Source organism: Cuculus canorus, chromosome 12, assembly GCF_017976375.1.
Source record: "Cuculus canorus isolate bCucCan1 chromosome 12, bCucCan1.pri, whole genome shotgun sequence".
Lineage (NCBI taxonomy): Eukaryota > Metazoa > Chordata > Aves > Cuculiformes > Cuculidae > Cuculus > Cuculus canorus.
In genome coordinates this window covers 22,197,838-22,216,116 of record NC_071412.1, presented here as the reverse complement: position 1 = coordinate 22,216,116, position 18,279 = coordinate 22,197,838, and the positions used below count along the sequence as shown (strand labels likewise).

General features: G+C 54.2%; 1 protein-coding gene across 1 annotated transcript; it reads left to right on the top strand.

Annotated features, from left to right (window-relative positions):
- The first annotated feature begins 1,408 nt into the window (after nucleotides 1-1,408).
- Nucleotides 1,409-18,178, top strand: SORD (sorbitol dehydrogenase). The gene is made up of 9 exons (XM_054077738.1): nucleotides 1,409-1,532; nucleotides 4,470-4,503; nucleotides 5,200-5,364; nucleotides 8,027-8,186; nucleotides 10,366-10,484; nucleotides 11,181-11,246; nucleotides 15,323-15,498; nucleotides 16,237-16,358; nucleotides 17,026-18,178. Exons 1-9 carry the CDS (start codon nucleotides 1,473-1,475, stop codon nucleotides 17,189-17,191), a joined length of 1,068 nt encoding a protein of 355 aa, XP_053933713.1. The 5' UTR covers nucleotides 1,409-1,472; the 3' UTR covers nucleotides 17,192-18,178.
- The last annotated feature ends 101 nt before the right edge of the window (nucleotides 18,179-18,279 follow it).

Sequence of the window (18,279 nt, the reverse complement as noted above, 5' to 3'; positions counted from 1 at the left end):
GGCAGGAGCAGAGGCTGTCTGCCACAGGGCCATGTTGGCTGAGAGCATCTCTGCCAAGAAGAAAAGCTGGCACCATTGGTTCCTCCTGGGAGAGAAGACACCAGAACCAAAGTGCTCTGCACTTGCCACCCCGCCCTGTCAAGGCAGCAACGGCCTGGGCATGCAGCAGCCAGGGGACAGGCTCTTCAGAGCATCCTCCTGTGGGCGAAAGCCGATCAAAGCAACTCAGAAGCTGCTATCATAGAATCGCGGAATCACAGAATGGTTTGGGTTGGAAGGGACCTTAAAGCTCCTCCAGTTCCAATGGATGCACAGCAAGTCAAGTTTGGAGGCCAGTGGCAAATCTGTCCCAAAAAGGAGCAATGCGAATGTGTGCCTTGAGAAAACAAGGAAGAGATTGTTCCCCATCACCCTGCAACGCGCAGCACCATCAATATTCCTGCTCCGTCCCCTGACACAGTGAACACGCGGGAATTGCAGTGCCGGGCAAGCACGGTGTAAGGTGTTTCCTCACAGCTTCCCTGGCACGCACCCTCCTTCCCTGCCCTCAGACTAACCCCAGGGGCTGCTCATGGCCACTCATTCCTCGCTGACTCCAACTCAGATGGGTGTTCCAGGGAATGACACTCACTAGGACAAAGGAAATGCACCAACCCTCCTCTGCCAGGAAGGTGGAATGTTTGGGCAAGATGGAAACCGAATTCACAGCTACTCCCATCCAGGGAAGCAGGCGGAAGCACTAGTTCTAGGAGGGCAGGCTACTTTTAGCTGGTCCTGGCACCTTTGTGCGATCCATCCTGTGCATTTTCCATTTTTCCAAGGAAGGGAAGCTTGGAAGGCTTTCAGCCTCAGCTGCTCTTGGGGTTGCCCTGTCAAGGATAACCTTGCGGAGATCCTTGCCAACTCCATTAGCCAAGAATCTTAGGCAGAAAACCTCTTATCTCTGAAACCCCAAATCCCCATCATCTCAAGCCTCTTCCCGATCAGCTGTTCTCTCAGCTGGGCCATCCGCGTTCCAATGATGCTGTGTCCGCCTGGGTCCGGGCAAGCCCACGGGCCGCTGCTTTGCTGCCGGCTTCACTCCCGCAGCAGCAGGAACCAAGGCGTTCCATGTCGCTCTGCAGCTGCCGGAGAGGGGACAGGGCTAGTGGCGGCCAGCGACACTCCGGGACACTGGGACAGTGGGACAGGGCTGAGGCCAGGGACAGGGTCTGGGCTTGCAGCCGGAGCTGAAGCTCGATCTGCAGCTGCTGCTGGAGCTGGGGCCGAGGTCTGCGGCAGCAGCTGCAGCTCGCTCTGCAGCCAGAGCCGAGGTCCGGGCCCGCAGCAGGAGCCGCAGCCGCCGCCCCGCTCGCTGCCCTCGGCCGCGTCCCCGGGCCCGCCCGCTGCGCCGCGCGGGGCGGTGCCGACCCCGGGGGGAGGGGGGGGCGGCCCTTGGACCCGCGGCGATCGCAGCCGAGCGGGGCCGGGCCATGGCGGCGGCGGGGCAGAACCTGGCCGTGGTGGTGCACCGCGCCGGGGACCTGCGGCTGGTACGGCCGGGCCGGGAGGGCGGGGGGGACCGGGGCCGCCCCTGGTGCCGGCGGGTCCCGAGCGGGGCGGCCCCGGCCCGGAAGCTCCGCGCTGCAGCCGCGCAGCCCGAGGCGCCCCCGGGGTGACCCGCGGCTCCGGGGGCTCCGGAGCGAGACCGGGACGCGCACCGAGAGGGGGCGGTTGCTGTCGCTCGGTTGGGGCTGTTCCGCCTGGAGAAGGGAGACTTTGGAGCAGCTTCCAGTGCTGAAAGGGGCTGCAGGAAAGCTGGGGACGGCAGGGATAGGACGAGGGGGTTTGAACTGCAAGAGGGGAGATGGGATGAGATCTTGGGGAGAAATGTTTTGCTGTGAGGGTGGGGAGGCCCTGGCCCAGGTTACCCAGAGCAGGGGTGGCTGCCCCATCCCTGGAGGGGTTCCAGGCCAGGTTGGATGGGGCTTGGAGCCCCTGATCCAGTGGGAGATGTCCCTGCCCATGGAAGGACACGGAGGGGGGGGGTCTGGATGGAGCGTGTCCTCAGGAGGGAGCAGAGCTGGGAAGGTTCTGGAGAGCAGGGGTTGTGGGAGCGGCTGAGGGCCCTGGGGCTGTTTACCCTGGAGAAGAGGAGGGGAGACCTCATCGCTCTCTACAGCTCCTGGAGAGGAGAGTGGAGCGAGGTGGGTGCTGGGCTCTGCTCCCAGGGAGCAAGGGACGGGATGACAGTAAATGGCCTCAAGTTGTGTCAGGGGAGGCTTAGTTTTCCTTGGGATATTGGTACTGCTGGAGACATCGGAGGTGGTGAGCAGTGCTCACATCTAAGGGTGGGATCCTCTGAGATGTCTTGGCTGCAGTGTGAGTGGTGCTCATTGACTGCCCCACCAATCACAGGAGTCCAGGCACTGAACTCTGAACTTGTTATCTGCACTATTGAATTGTGCAGTTAGGTGAGATAGTCTTCCCCAAAATCCCCACACCCTTCTGGATTCCTGTGGACATGGGAGAGTCACTGTGACTCCAACAGCTGACCCACGTTTCACGAGAAAGTGTTGGCTTTGTTGTTGTTGGCTCTCCTCTAGATCGTAAGAGTTGCCACAGGCTCACATTTGCTGCAACTTGAGGATGGGTTGGTTTCGATGCACGTACCATATCCTCCCTTTGATGGAAAACCTTTGCTGCGTTCCTTCTCACTCTCAGTCACAGCAGCTGCTATTTCTGAACTTCCCAGTAAGCCACGAGCAGAACACGCGTCCTGAAGTGCTTTGGGCTCTTACAGTTTGGACACTGCCTGTTTGCTGGAGGATTCACACTCGCTGAGATGTGTGGGTTTTGGCACAGCTGTTATTGACAAAAGCAGTGTTTTTTCCCTGGGCTGAGGCACACCACACACATGTTTTCACTAGGAGCTGGCTTGCGTTCTCTCTCGCCAGGAGTTGTTCCACGCAGTCCCATTGAGACAACTTTGGCTTCTGATGTGTTGCCAGATTGCAGGCTTCGTGGGTATTTTATGTGTAGGAGGTCACATCATGACTGACAGCCTTTAGGAAATGCCCTGGGCTGTGTCCTCAGGGGAACGAATGACACAAAAAAGGTGAATACAGTTCTGAGCCTTGGAAATCCCAGTCAGTTGAGTTGAACTTTGATTTGCCCTCCAGCACGGGCTGTCCTGCCCAAGGTGCTTTAGCAGGGAGGGCTTTGAGAATGTGGTGCCAGAATGTCTCTTGTGGTGATGCTTAGGTTGGGGAAGTTGAGGAATCCTGCTGGAATTGAGGATGTATTTAATTAGCTAAAGCACGGAGCAGGAGGGGATCCCGTGTTCCTCATTGTGTAGCAGCTTTTAATTGGTGCAGCGAATACATGGACGGCTGCTCTAAAGCACTGGCTCATCTCAAACCCAGAGATTGATTCTCATGCTGACCGGATTCCAAAGATGCTCTTGCGCAGAGGAAGAACCTCGCATGGGCCCACTAAGGTGTATGGACTGAATTTTTGAGGAGGAACTGTGCCAACAGGAGCTCTGCTCAGGTTTGGGGTTCTGTGCTGCATGAAAATCTGAACAGCAGACAGTGATGAAGAGCTCCTTGTGAACACTCATGGCTTGGGTGGGGATTTTCTTAGAGGTGGGTGCTGTTGTAAAACCCAACCAAATTTTTCCTTTATCTGTGGAGGCAGCTGAGTGTGTTCCCTGAAGGTGAACCCCTGCAGACCTTTGAGGTGGAAGGGTGACTTGGGGCCAAGTGACTGTGACTTTAAATGTGACTTACCGTCATGTTTACAGTTAATTTGTAGATGTTAATTTATGCACAATATTGTTATGTAGTAAAAATAGTTCTTATTAGTTATAATAATAACCTAAACACTGCAGTCGTAAAGGTTTATAGCAATAAGTGCTTCAGAATCCTCCTGGCTACAAAAAGTGACGGGTTTTTTTGTCAGCCAGTGGGATGAAGAATTGAGCTGAAACTTGCGGCTGTTCCAAGGCAGGAAGGGTTTGTGTGCGGCTCCTGTCTGGGCAGGGAAGGGGAAAGCACTGTGAAATAATTCAGAGTCAGAATTTAAAAGCTGGCTGTTGGCTTACCTGTAACAGATGTGTGCGATACTGCAAGCCAGATGAGGTAAACGTGGGGAGGAGGGGTAGGCTGCCCAGAGGAGTCGTGAACCCCTTCACTGGAGGGGTTCAAGGCCAGCTTGGATGGGGCTTGGAGCCCCTGATCCAGTGGAAGGTGTCCGTGCCCATAGCAGGAGATGGGACTCAACAGCCTTTGAGGTCCCTTCCAACCCAAACTGTTCCATGATTCTGTGACTGCACATTTATATACCTCCTCGTTACACAGCGATGGCTTATTGAGCAGGCAGAACTAACCCCCTGACCTGTGTACTGATTAAGCTGGACTGACTTTCCTTGAGTTGTTCCCATGCTTGTGCACAGGACACTGAATGCTTTGTTTTCTTTTTGTCCATAGGAAAACCGTCCGATCCCAGAACCAGGTCCCAATGGTAGGTGGAGAGGTGGCTGCTTCTGTCTGCTTGCTTTACCAACCTCTCTCTTTTCTCATTCTCTTGTGTTTCTCCTTTATATTGTGAAGAGATAAAATATTTCTGAGAAAGTGTAAGGCCTGGAGTCCTCAGCACAGGGAGGACATGGAGCTGTGGGAGTGAAGCCAGAGGAGGCCACGGGTATGATGCGAGGGCTGGAGCACCTCCCGTCCAAGGACAGGCTGGGAGAGTTGGGGTTGTTCAGCCTGGAGACCTTGGAGCAGCTTCCAGTATGGAAAGGGGCTCCAGGAAAGCTTGGGAGGGGCTCTTGATTGGGGGCGCAGGGATGGGATAAGTAGAACAGTTTTGAGCTGCAAGAGGGGAGATTGAGATGAGATCTTGGGGAGAAATGTTTTGCTGTGAGGGTGGGGAGGCCCTGGCCCAGGTTGCCCAGAGCAGTGGTGAAGTGCTAGGACAACTCTCCACAGGGACAACTTTCCATGGGACAAATGCAGCCCTGACCCTAATGGCTTCCTGTGGAGAGCTGTCCCCACAGAGAGCTGTCCCCACGGAGGGTTGGCTGCGGAGAGTGGTCTTTTCCCATTCAGCGCTGGCTTGGCCTTTTGCTGTGGGGCACGGGGGCAGCCCACATATCGCTCTCTCCATGCCCGAGAAGGTCAGTCTGCCTGCAAGGAACCCCTCTTCCTCCTCTGGCAGAGGTCCTGTTGCGGATGCACTCCGTTGGGATCTGTGGGTCTGACGTTCACTACTGGCAGCACGGGCGGATCGGGGATTTTGTGGTGAAGAACCCCATGGTGTTGGGGCACGAAGCTTCTGGCACCGTGGTCAAGGTGGGATCAGGAGTGACTCACCTGAAACCAGGTAATTACGACCAATCCTCTCTTTTTATTTATCTTCCTACTAATGAGTGTTGGAGAATGTGTTGATAACGAGCTGCACATCTATGTTAGACAGATTTATGGGGTATTTTGAGCTGTGAGCTGCACGGGTGCCACTGGGTTGCTATCAATCACCCAGCTTGGCTGTTGCAGTTTATAGTGTTTTTTAGGAAGGCTTTGTCCTTGATCAATAAAGCCAGGTGCAAGGTCCTACACCTGGGTTGGAGCAATCAGTACAGGCTGGGGGATGACATGATTGAGAGCAGCCCTGAGGAGAAGTACTTGGGGTGCTGGTGTGTGAGAAACTCCACAGGAGCTGGCAGTGGGCACTCCCAGCCTAGAAAGCAGCCATGTCCTGGGCTGCACCCAGAGCAGGGGGACCAGGGAGGGAGGGGATTCTGCCCCTCTGCTCCGCTCTGGGAGACCCACCTGGAGCCTGTATCCAGCACTGGAGTCCTCAGCACAGGGAGGATATGGAGCTGTGGGAGCGAGGCCAGAGGAGGCCTCAGAGATGTTGTGAGGGCTGGAACACCTCCCGTCCAAGGACAGGCTGGGAGACTTGGGGTTGTTCAGCCTGGAGAAGAGAAGGGAGACCTCAGAGCAGCTTCTAGGTCTGAAAGGGGCTCCAGGAAAGCTGGGGAGGAGCTCTTGATTGGGGAGAGCAGGGATAGAATGAGGGGAACAGTTTTTAGCTGTGAGAGGGGAGATTGAGATGAGATCTTGGGGAGAAATATTTTCTGTGAGGGTGGGGAGGCCCTGGCCCAGGTTGCCCAGAGCAGTGGTGGCTGCCCCATCCCTGGAGGTGTTCAAGGCCAGGTTGGATGGGGCTCGGAGACCCTGATCCAGTGGGAGGTGTTCCTGCCCATGGCGGGGGTGGGACTGGATGGGCTTTGGGGTCCCTTTCAACCCAAACCATTCTGTGATCCTGGGATATCTCGAACTAGCTGACTTTATTTTAGCGCAGAGCATGGTGTGTGCTGGTACAAGGTGTCTGGGAGAAGCTAAAGCTTCAGAAGCTTATGTTGGCTTTTGCCAACAACCTGCTGTTAATGTTTCTTGGCTGTGCGTGTTCCTGAAGGAGCAAGTGACCTCCTGCAGCGGAGTGAGGTTGCTGGAGCCACCGCACATCCGCACAGTGTGACCGCTGCCATTCGCTGTGCACATGAATGCCCCAGGAAATGGGCCAAGCAGTGAAGTCTGCAAAATTTGCTGATGAGAGCAAAGGGTGGAGGGGATGCAGGAGAGCCAGCAAGAGTCACAGAGACCTGAAAGGTGCCTGGGCAGTGAAATGCAGCTGAAATTCAGTGCAGGTAAATGAACGTGGTTTCCACAGAAGAAGATACAAATCCAATGTCATATCCAAACTGATGGGTTGTCCATCACTGCTCAAAAGTGAGACCTCTGGCTCTGACCTGGGGCAGGAGAGCATTGGCTTGGCAATGCAGATCAGTGTTAGGACAGGGACAGAGTTCAGAGGAGGGTGAGGAGATGATGACATGTGTAGCAGTGTCTCTGTGACGAATCACTGAGCTGGGAACTCAAGCTAGGAGCTGGAGAGACAACTTGGGGAGATATGATGGAGGCCTGAAGACTCAGAGAGCAGGAAGAGGAAGGTTGCCTGATTCCTCCAGGGCAGGAGCAAAGGACAGTGGGAGCCAGGTGCAGCATTCACCTAAGATGTAGCATATCTGCAGGCCTCTTTGGCAAAGAATAGCTTGGGTGCTAAAGGTTTACACGGTGGAAGGTGGAGGAGAAATTGCATGGGTCACTAAAGACAAAGAACCCACATGCAGCCTGGGAGGCTCCACAGCTGAGTTTGATAGGGGGCTGTGTGTGCTTGTCCTGCTTGTCCTGTTCTTCTCATCCTCAGTGTCCCCCATGGAGGGATGCAGTGTGTCTGCACTCGGTCTTAGTGTGAGCCAGGCAGCTCTTTACTTCAGTGCAGCCTCCTGCCGGTTGCTGTGTCTGGCCGGGAGCCTCCTGGGGGAGAGCTTTGCTGAGAGCTTTGCTGAGAGGTTTGGCTTTGATTGCCTTTCTCTGCCGAATCGAAAAGGGCTGTCTGTGTCTCTTGGGTACCACTGTGGGCATGCAGCTTCTTCTTTAGTCCACCTGGCCTCATGATTGCAATTAAGTAACTTACTATGTATCCTCCAGCGTGTGTTGTTCTGGTAGCCTGGGCTGCTCCATGGGAGCACCACGATGTCTCAGCTCCCTTCCCAAGGAAAAACCCTTTCCATCTGACAGCACGTTGGCTGGCAGAGCTTTGTCCTAATGGTTTCCTCTTCCAGTTATGGCAGATTCTGAACAAAATCTAATCACCTGGGATGAGGGTTGCCTTTTCATCCACTAAGGGTGAGAGCAGGGCGGCTGGTGAGAGATTTGTGTGTGACTGAGCTCTGACCCGTGCTGGGTCTGTGCCTCTGGAACACTGGCTCCTTCCAAGGAACCATGAAGATCCTGGTGCTGAGGCCGCCGTGCAGGAAGCATTAGGAACTTGCCTGGCACATGTGGTATGGTCTTTCTCAGTTAGGAGATGCCCCTCACGCCACTCTTGGGCCATGCTGTCTGCTGTAGTTGTTTGGTGCTGCTCATACCTACAGGCCCGCCCTCTTCCCAAGTAACACACTCTGCTTTCACCCTGGCAGGCGATCGAGTGGCCATTGAGCCTGGTGTCCCAAGGGAAGTGGATGAATTCTGCAAAATCGGCCGCTATAACCTCTCCCCAACCATCTTCTTCTGTGCGACACCTCCGGATGACGGGAACTTGTGCCACTACTACAAGCACAGTGCCAGCTACTGCTACAAGTTAGTGGGCGCTCTGGCTGCAGGGAAAGAGTTACTCCTTTGGGATTAGCTACAGTGACTGCCGCTTGGCCCTTTGTGGTGTTGCAGGGAGCGCTCTTTGCTTGAGCACAATACCTTTTATTGCTTTCTGATCCAGAAATAATAGCTGTGAGGCTTGGATGGCAGCCAGTTCACAAAGGCTTTGTCAGGCAGGTGTAGTTCATCCCCTCCGGTGCCAGGCATAAGCAAACATTTGTGCATGTTTCCTGGGATGTCACCGCTGGTTTAGCCTTTAATTATTTTCCCGTTTGCATCTCGCTCTTGGTTGCTTTTCTGCTGCTGTTTTATGTCTTAGAACCGTGCCTGAAGGTCTCTGTCTGATCCCTGGAGCTGAGCTGGCTTTGCTGCTGCTTCTTGGGAAGCACCGCTCTGCTGGCATCTCGCTCTGTCCTTTGGAACAGTCGTCCTGCTTGGAGCAGAGCAGGAATGCAAAGCAGGGTCCCTGTTAGGCTGCTTTGTGGCATGGTGCTGAGTGCTGCTGCTGTCACAGTGCAGCGAATATGTTCTTAACTGGCAGGACTGACACATTTGCACAAGGAGTTAAAGCGAGTCTAAATTAGAGCCGCCTGGACACTGCTGTACCTGCGGAGCTTGTTCTTTCAGGGTCTGCGTGGAGCTGGTACTTCCACAGACGGGAATATCCTCAGGATTGAGTGCTGGCATCTGCAGAGGAAGTGTTCAAACCTGTCGGGAGGAGGCACTTGAATGCTTTTCTCCTGGGGGCCTTGAGCAGAAAAGCTCCTTCCAGAACGAGTCTCAGGCTCCTGCTGTCAGGGTAGGATGCAAGTCCGGATGGGGATAACTTCTGAGCGTCCCAGCTCGCTGGCTCTGGTCTCCTCTCTGCTGTTCGAATAGCGCTTTCTGACAGCGTCACGAGTTTGTGCTTGGCAGGAAGCAACTGCTTTGTAGCTGTCTTCTTTCAGGGAGAGGGCTGCTTTTTTTCTCCAATTCCTAGCCCTTTGGCTAGATTTTTTTCTCTTAAGCCGGAAAATGCAAAGCCTGGATCTGCTGTTCGGGTCAGCAATGCTGAGGCTGATTCCGTGGAAACTGCAGAGCAGATTCCCTGGCATGAAGTCACTCTGCCAGCACCAGTGTGATAAGAAACAGTGACAACTGAGCTCTGTGGGCTCTTGCATGTTTGGGCGGGCATTGTCTGTCCTTCTGCAGGCAGACAGACTCTGTGTTGGATCCTCTGTATGATTTGGAGGAGGTGGGATGGTGCCACAAAGCTGTTCTCCCCATCAATAGGGCAGCACCCAGTCCCAGTTGCAGCAGGTGTGATGCCAAACTCTCAAGGAGCCGAACTCCTGGAGTCGGTGCCGCCTGGAGATCAAGGGACATAGGGACATCTTACAGCTGCCTTCCTGCAGCTGTCACTCCCATTACTTTGGCTTTGTCTCGGCTTGGCTTCCTGGGGCTGTCAGGAAGCCTTTCCTCACTGGCACAGCTCCTGGCACTCACGCTGGTGCTTTCTGGAGGGCTGCACCATGGGGCTGGTGTTCATTTCTGGGGGCAGTTCAGAAGGATTTCAGCCCCGCTCAGCTTCTTCCCATCACTCATGTTAGCTAATTGCAGTGCTGTTTCTGTCTAAAAGCTGTTTAATGCCCACTGTTTGCTTTTTCCCTGACTGCTGTCCCTGTCCACCCAGGGAAGGCCGTCCAGGGAGTGGTGAGGACGCCTGTGTCTGGCTGCCTTTGTGTCTGTGGCATCACCGCTGGCAGCGAGGTGTTGTCTAAGAGTGTGGATTTGAGTCGTTCAACCCACATGAGGAGTCTGGGGGCTCACAGATGGGACCCCACCTTCGTGGTGCTGCAGACACAGCTGTGGGGTTTATTTCCAAAAGGAATGAGCAGCAAAGGAGTTTTAGGGTTGACCGACCAAGTACTGGAGAGCTGGTGGGGAGTTTGTGGATCCCTTTCTTTGGTGCTCAGGCAAACGTCACCAGGCTGTGCTTGATGCTGCTTCAGAGGAGGGAAGGAAGCAGCAGAACCTCTGGATATGCCTTCCAGCCCTGCCTTTCCCATACCGGGTGGGGGAGTGTATTTTGCCACTGTGATTTAGACCTGTGTTTTGTCTTTAAGTGTCGTGGCTTTCCTCATCACCCTTGTTGGTGACTGTTGTTTGGGTCTGGTTCTTGCAGGCTTCCAGATAATGTCACCTTTGAAGAAGGAGCCCTTATCGAGCCCCTTTCAGTGGGGATCCATGCCTGCAAACGGGCAGGAGTCACTCTGGGAAGCAAAGTCTTCGTGTCCGGCTCTGGTATGGTGACCACATTCGGTCTTTGGGTTCTCTGCCTGTCGCAGTGTGGGGCAGGACGGACGGGGTGTGTGCATGGGGGGCGGGAGGACGGCAGGGTGTGTGGATTGTATGTGTGGGGGGAATGTACAGGAAGTGGGGATGGCATGGGATGGATGGACAGGGTGTGTGGATGGTGTGAGGAGGACAGACGGGGCATGGGGATGGTGTGAGGAGGATGGACGGGGTGTGTGGTTGTGGGGGGAGAAGGATGGGAGGTCTGGATGGTGAACAGCGGACAGACGGGGTGTGTGGATGGTGTGGGGCAGGACGGATGGGCTCTGCTGTGGGCCTAGGTCATGGCAGAGTTATGGGGACACTGCGGGGGACCTTGTAGCTGTCCATGCCCGTGCTGCACCACAGCGCTGCGTGTTGAGCCATCCCAAGGCAAAGCGCAGTGTCTGGGCACACGGAGCCTGCTGGCTCCAGGGAGCAGAGGAGCAGGGGGTGTTTTCTGTGCGGAGTCCGTTGGGTGGCAATAGCTGCTCTTGCAGCAGCTCCTCTCACCACCGTGGGGTCGTGGTGGTGCTGTGATCCCAGAGCTGCCCACCTGGAGACGCATTTGGAGCCTTCCTTAGAGGGGACTTGCTGAGCTCTGGGTGTACTCTGAGCCTGCGGCCAAGCAGCCGGACATGTTCTCTTTCCCCCTGTTGTACTCAGGACCGATCGGCCTCGTGAATGTGCTAGTGGCTAAGATGATGGGTGCAGCAGCTGTGGTGGTTACAGGTAAGGCCTTTTCACCCTTCTGACTGGGCCACAACACAAGGTTTTGGCTGGCTCCACCCCTCTGGGGGAAAGGCAGCTCAGGCACATGGGAAAGCTGCTCAGGAACGGAGCCGCAGTTTGCCTGTCTGGAGGGAATCTTGATAAATCCCTCACTCCTCAGGGCAAGACTTTGGTCTTTGTGCTAATTGGGACCTCTAAGAGAGTGCGGGTTGCAACTGGTGCTCAGTTAGCAGACCAGGTAACGACTTCTGCTTCCTAGCACAGCCAGGTTGTGTGGGTGGTGTCACAGAAGCTCTGCTGGCTCCTGGTGCCTCTGATCACTGTTTTCTTTATTTTGTTCTGTTTTGAGCTTTTCTGACCTCAACTTTGTGTTTTGCCTTTGGCTAAAGCCTGGAGGATCAGGTTTCATCTTCCCTGTGGTGCTTCCAGACCTTGACTGTGTCTGCTTCTGTCTTCACCCAGGCACGCAGACCCGCAACACAGGATATCATACACTCCGTTCAGAGCTCTTCTGGATATTCTGTACATTCTGCTCCGAGCAGGCTTGTTTCCTTCCTCCTGCAGTGCTAGGAGACAGCCTGGACACATGGTTTTATCTGTGCCCAGCCACATTGTCCATGTCTCTTTTGTCCGTCTTTGCAGCTTCACTCCTGGATGTTGCAGAGCACCATTCGATCCCCACTCTCTTTGCCCTGCTAACCCACCCTAGTGCCCTCTCCTTTTCCTCAAAGGTCAGCCTCTTCGTCATGTTGCTTGCCCTGAAGAACTGAGGGCTGCAGTAACCTCAGCAGGTTCTCTAGCTGAACTTTTCACCTGGGCTTCAGACAGGGCGTGGAAGTGTTTCTTCTGAGTGGTGGTGGCTGGTTACAGATGGGACTAGACAACGAGCAAAGGTTGCTGCAGCATTTTTGGGCCAACATGGACCTTTGGAGGGCAGTTACTCCACCTCCCACACTTCAGGACAGGTCTATTTTTGACCTCTCTTACTGTGTTTCTATCTTCAGGTTGAGAGACAAAATTTAGGTCCCACCCTCTTACCTTGGCGGAAGCCTTCTTCAGGAGCAACTTGTGACATAGTGCAAGGCAGATCGTTGCCTTCTCTTCCCGAGATCCTCCTGCTGCCATGTCCAGGGCATTTCTCGCTCTGCCGGTGCCACCCTGCAGGCGTGAGCTTGCTGGTCGTGACCAGTCTAGGCCTCGTGTTTTGCAAAGCGCTGTCATTCAAGGATGATGGTTGCTGTAGCAGGAAGAGCAGCTTGAATCACGTGTGAGGGGAACGTTGCTCCTGAGCTGAGCTGGTGCAGGGGCTGGGGGTGACCCAGTGCCATGATGTGGAAGGGTCGGGTGAGCTGGCAGGCGCTGGTGGGGCTGAGGCAGCTGGTTCAGCAGCCTCAGTCGGGCCGGGGTGCATTCTTCCCTCTAACACCGCGAGCTGCTCTTGCCTCTTGCTCCTGAGGACCTTTGGCAACCAAGTCTGCATAGCGTGTGCGATAGGGCTCCAGGTGGCCATAGGAAGTTCTTGGTACGTGGTTTGTAGGGTTGCCCATGTGGGCCGTTAATCCTGACGTGGGATTAACCCTTTCTTACCTTTACGCCTTGGCCAAGATAACAATTCTGACTTGTAAACAGCTCCTGCCTTAAAGGTGTTTGGCCAAGATGCTCAGAGACACCTGTGGAGGTGCTGTCCCTACTCAGATACTTCTGACAGGAGCAGAGGAATGGGTTTACTTTGTCTCGTTGCTGCTGGGGATTTTGCTAACCTTCTCCAGGAACTGCTCTTTGCATCTCTTTAGGAGCCAACACCTGCGAGGTGCCCATCACAAAGACCTGCTTGTATTCAATTCATCGCCTGGAGGGTTTTTGTGACGTGTTTGTCTGGGAAGAGCTTTGTCTGTGCAGCATTTGGGGCTTTAAATGTTTGTGGGTTTTTTGGCAAGCCACACAAATGTAGAAATACTTAGAAGAGCTTTTTCCTGACCTGAGGAGACCTTACCTCCTACAGCTGCGGTCGATGGCTTTGGCATACCTGGAGCAAATGACTTCCCTGCTGAAGGTTAGGCGCTTTTTCTGGGACTCCTGGAGAACAGCTGATGCTGGTGCTGGAGCTGGAGACCAATGCTCAACTCCACTCTTGTGTGCACCAAAGCTTGCCTTTCCTCTCAATATGTCCTGAGAAAAGTGTTGGTGGTTCTGATAACCTCTGCTCTTCTCCCAAGTGGTTCCTGGCAGAGCAGTGTCCCACGTTTTGGGATGTGCATGTGAGGTATTGAAGGGGCTGCAGCTAGGTGCAGAACGTTTGCTCTTTCCATGGCTTCTCATGGGATCTTCCCTAAGGTCTGCTGGAGCACCTCCAGTATGAGGCCAGGGTGAGAGAGATGGGGTTGTTCAGCCTGAAGAAGAGAAGGGAGACCTTAGAGAAGCTTCCAGTACAGAAAGGGGCTCCAGGAAAGCTGGGGAGGGTCTTTTTACAAGGGCCTGAAGTGAAAAGACAAGGGGGGATGGCTTTAAATTGGAAGGGGAAAGATTTAGATGAGACATTAGGAGGAAATTCTTCACAATGAGGGTGGGGAGGCCCTGGCCCAGGTCACCCAGAGCAGTGGTGGCTGCCCCATCCCTGGAGGGGTTCCAGGCCAGCCTGGATGGGGTTTGGAGCCCCTGATCCAGTGGGAGGTGTCCCTGCCCATGGCAGGGGGTGGGACTGGATGGGCTGTGAGGTCCGTTCCAACCCAAACCGTTCCATGATTCTTATGGGCAACCTTCTCCTGTCCTTCTGCCTTGCTCTGAAAAGCTGCTTTTCTCCTTAGAGGGTTGTAAAAGAGCAGCCCTGTTGCCCAGCAAGAGAAGTAGTGATTGGGGTATTTGCATGGTGGTGCTGTGCTGTCTGGCCTTACTCTGTCACAAAAGGTGCTTTTTGTAACTTCTACTTCAGGAAACTGTTCCCCTTGTGCTATTGAAATCTGGCTGCTAGCACCTCCAGAAACTCTGGAAGCCAAAATCAGGGCAGACGAAAGACTGGACAGCTTTCAGCCTCTTCGTGAAAGATCAACATAGGAAGTGTGAGAGCTTTGGGGAGATTTGCCTGTGAAGTTGGCTCATAAACCACTATAAAAAGCTTAAATGTAATTTGATGACTTCTGTGGGAGCAGAGATACAGGAACAGGCTGCTTTGAGCCTGGCAGCCACGACTTTAATTAGCTCCGGTGGCCAGGAAGTGAAGCTCAATTTCTGACTAGAGGTAAATGCAACCCTTTAATTGTATAATTGACCGGTTTACCGAGAGCTGTGTGGGAACAACGGCAGCAAGTTGTAACGATTTGGTCCTCCTCAAGACTCATTAGTGTCTGGAGCTCAAAACCTTCTCGTTTCATAACCTGGAGAAGTGTCAGCTTCAGTAAATGCTTAGCGGTGGTTCACTGTGGCCAGGGGTACAAGATGTCACAGCCCTGTCAGCATTGCCTCTGCATCTGGTCTGCCTCCCTAACGCAGAAACTACCCATGTCCTGGGCTGCACCCAGAGCACTGGGAGCAGCAGGGAGGGTGGGGATTCTGCCCCTCTGCTCCGCTCTATGAGACCCACCTGGAGGCTGTGTCCAGCTCTGGAGCCCTCAGCACAGGGAGGACGTGGAGCTGTGGGAGCGAGGCCAGAGGAGGCCACGTGTATGATGCGAGGGCTGGAGCACCTCCCGTCCGAGGACAGGCTGGGAGACTTGGGGTTGTTCAGCCTGGAGAAGAGAAGGGACACCTTAGAGCAGCTTCCAGTATGGAAAGGGGCTCCAGGAAAGCTGGGGAGGGGCTCTTGATCAGGGAGGGCAGGGATAGGATGAGGGGAACAGTTTTTAGCTGTGAGAGGGGAGATTGAGATGAGATCTTGGGAAGAAATGTTTTGCTGTTCAGGTGGGGAGGCCCTGGCCCAGGTTGATTCTATGATTCCTGACACAGCTGACAGCTCATCACTGGACATGGTGGCTCTGTTGAGACATCGGATGTGGGTAGAGAGCAGATTGCAGGCTCGGGTTCTTAATACCCTTCTGCTTCATACAATGCTCCAGTTCTTGCCTTGTTTTATTTTTCCCCAGATTTATCATCCTCTCGCCTTCAAAAAGCCAAGGAGGTAGGGGCAGATTTCACCATCCAGGTGAAGAACGAAAGCCCACAGGAGGTGGCCTCCAAGGTGGAAAGCCTGCTTGGCTGCAAGCCCGAGATAACCGTGGAGTGTACGGGAGTGCAGGCCTGCATCCAGGCTGGTATTTACGTGAGTACCACCTGTCGCAGGGTGGAGCAGCAGTGGCATTGGCTCTCCTCTTCCTGGGATGCAGCAGTTCTTTTGCTCCCGCAGCATTTAATTTCAGTGGGCTCAATGTTGGGGAGAGAGAATGTGCTTGATAGATGGCTTGATAGACGGCAAAGAGCCAATTAAAGAGTTAAGGTCTTTGCAGAGGGCCCGGAGATTACTGCCTCAGGTGCTTCATCACTTCCCAATGCGGCAGTGTCAGGCGGTGGAGTTCCACCAAGCTGAAGTTACATCCAAATAAGGAAAATAATCAAGAAAATTAATTCCAGCAGGTGAAGAAAACAGTTAAGGAGGAGATGTTTTGCCTGATGGGAGGGTGTGGAGAAGGTAGTGCAGGTCTTCACAGTGAAAGGATGGGATGCAAATGGACAAGCTGCAAGAGGAGGAATGCCAGTGGAGCATCAGACTCTTGGGTTTAAATCTCTCCCTTGGAAATCCCAAAGTACTTTTCCTACTCATAAGCATCAGTCATTTTTCAGAATCAGATTTAGATACCAAAATCCTTCAGGGATTTTCGAAAGATTGCTTTTTGAGCCTTTTTTTATTGCCTTTTTCATGTTTTCAGGCTCCTGACAGCATCTTGGTTTCTCTGCTCTGCCCTGGCTGTCTATTATGGCCACAAAGGGTGGCTTTGGGTTTTGCCAGACGCCTGTGACTGATTTATGCAAAACGCAATGTATTTATGTGTTTGTCCTCCAGGCCACTCGTTCTGGTGGGACCTTGGTGCTGGTGGGACTGGGCCCTGAAATGGTGACTGTGCCCATTGTCAACGCGGCTGTGCGGGAGGTGGATATCCGGGGCATATTCCGCTACTGCAACACGTGAGTCTCGCGTGGCATGGGCTGAAGTGTCTCTAAGTCTATCATAGAATCACAGAATGGTTTAGGTTGGAAGGGACCCCAAAGCCCATCCAGTCCCACCCCCTGTCATGGGCAGGGCCACCTCCCAGTGGATCAGGGGCCTCTAAGCCCCATCCAAGCTGGCCTTGAACCTCCAGGGGTGTGAAAAGCTGTCTGCCTGCTGGCACCTGCCTTCTGGACTATTCCGTTGTCAGGTTTGAGGGAAGCAACACAGGGAATCTTAGTTCTGGGCCAAGAGTCAAAATCTGAAGCACCAATCCTGGGTGAAACTGTGAATGCCCAGCCTCACTGCTGGTGCCCAGCTCCATTCCCCTTGCTGGCCAGGGGAGGAAATTGCATCACCAGTCTTCCTGGAAGCCAGTGAACGCTTGGATGGGCAAGAGCCTTGCTTTAGTTTTCATTATTTTTCTGGAGCTGAAGATGTCTGGAACCAGTTTGAAGGCATCTGTGCTCTCTACCGTGCACTGAGCTGTGCAGCTCATGGACTGGGAGGACTTTGAATGTTCAGGAAGCTGGCCTTGCTGTGGAGGGTGAGGTGACTCCTCTCATCTGCTCAAGAGAAGCTCTTTCAGCAGGAGAAGCTCTCTGAGCAGGATATTCTATGACCTGCTCTCCATTTCCCTTGCAGGTGGCCCGTGGCAATTGCTCTGCTCGCATCGAAGCGGATCAATGTCAAGCCCTTGGTCACACACCGCTTCCCACTGGAAAAGGCTCTTGAGGCATTCGAGACCACCAAGAGGGGCGAGGGGGTAAAGGTCATGCTGAAGTGTGACCCCAGCGACCACAACCCTTGAGATGCTGCCGTGCCCGGCCCTGTCCCCATTACCCCGCCTGCCCGAGATGTGAAGCATGAGGCCACAGAAGGTGGACGTGTGGCTGTCGCATGTTTCACCATCACCTTGTGCAGGTGCTGTTTTGAAATAGAGCTATAAAATCAACTGATAATGAGGGTGAATGATACTGCAGGATGCACCACTAGAGGATTAGCAGTAACTACAAAGGGAGAACCAATAGTTTGAATCAAAATGCTGCTGTTCAGGTAGAGATGGTGGTTTGTGTGGTTGGCTCTGCTTCGGCAGATCCCATGAGTGGAAGGGGAGGCGAGGTTGGAGATGGTGGTACTCCACTGTCTCCAGCACTGCCCTGGGCCAGCTTTTCCCACACAGCCAACCCTGGGCAATAGGCAGCCCTGTGTGAATACTCCCCGTCCCAGGCATACCTTCCCTCTGGGACACTCGGCATGGGACAGCCTGTGGAACAAAGCCTGCCCAGCCCACCTCTGCGAGAAGCATCTGCCTGTGCAAGTCATTCTCCTTGTGCTCTTTGCAAACCTTGAGCCAAAAGCTCAAAGCTGGGAGCTGTTCTGAAGAAGCTGGGGTCACATCTGCTGCGTCCTCCCTCCGGCAGCTCCCAGAGGGCAGGAGCAATGCCAAGAGGGCTCTGGGGTCTGCAGGGACACTGCCTGGCTCTCGTGGGACCATGGAGAGCCCTGTCCTTGCGTGGCTGCCAAAGAGGGGCTGCAGCACGGGGGGGCGTAGCTCAGATTTAGCACAGAGGGGGAGCGTGGGGAAGGAGCGAGGGGCCAATATCACTGCCAATGAATTGAAGCTTTTTGGGGCTGTCGGGCCTTCCTGCTGAGTTTGTGAGCCATGAACAAGGTACTAGCAAGGCAGCAGGGTGCAGATAACAAAATCTAGTCTTCGATTATGGTTGAATTGTAATACTGGGAGATCAGTCCCTTCCCTGGGCCGGTACTGGATTTTCCTCAATAAATACTGCCTACCTGGTGTGTCTGGGTCCGTTAAAGCCTTGGGGTGGAGGGGGGGGTTGAAAGGGGTTTCTGCAGCCCCTGGGCTGTCGTCTTAGAATCCTGGAATGGTCT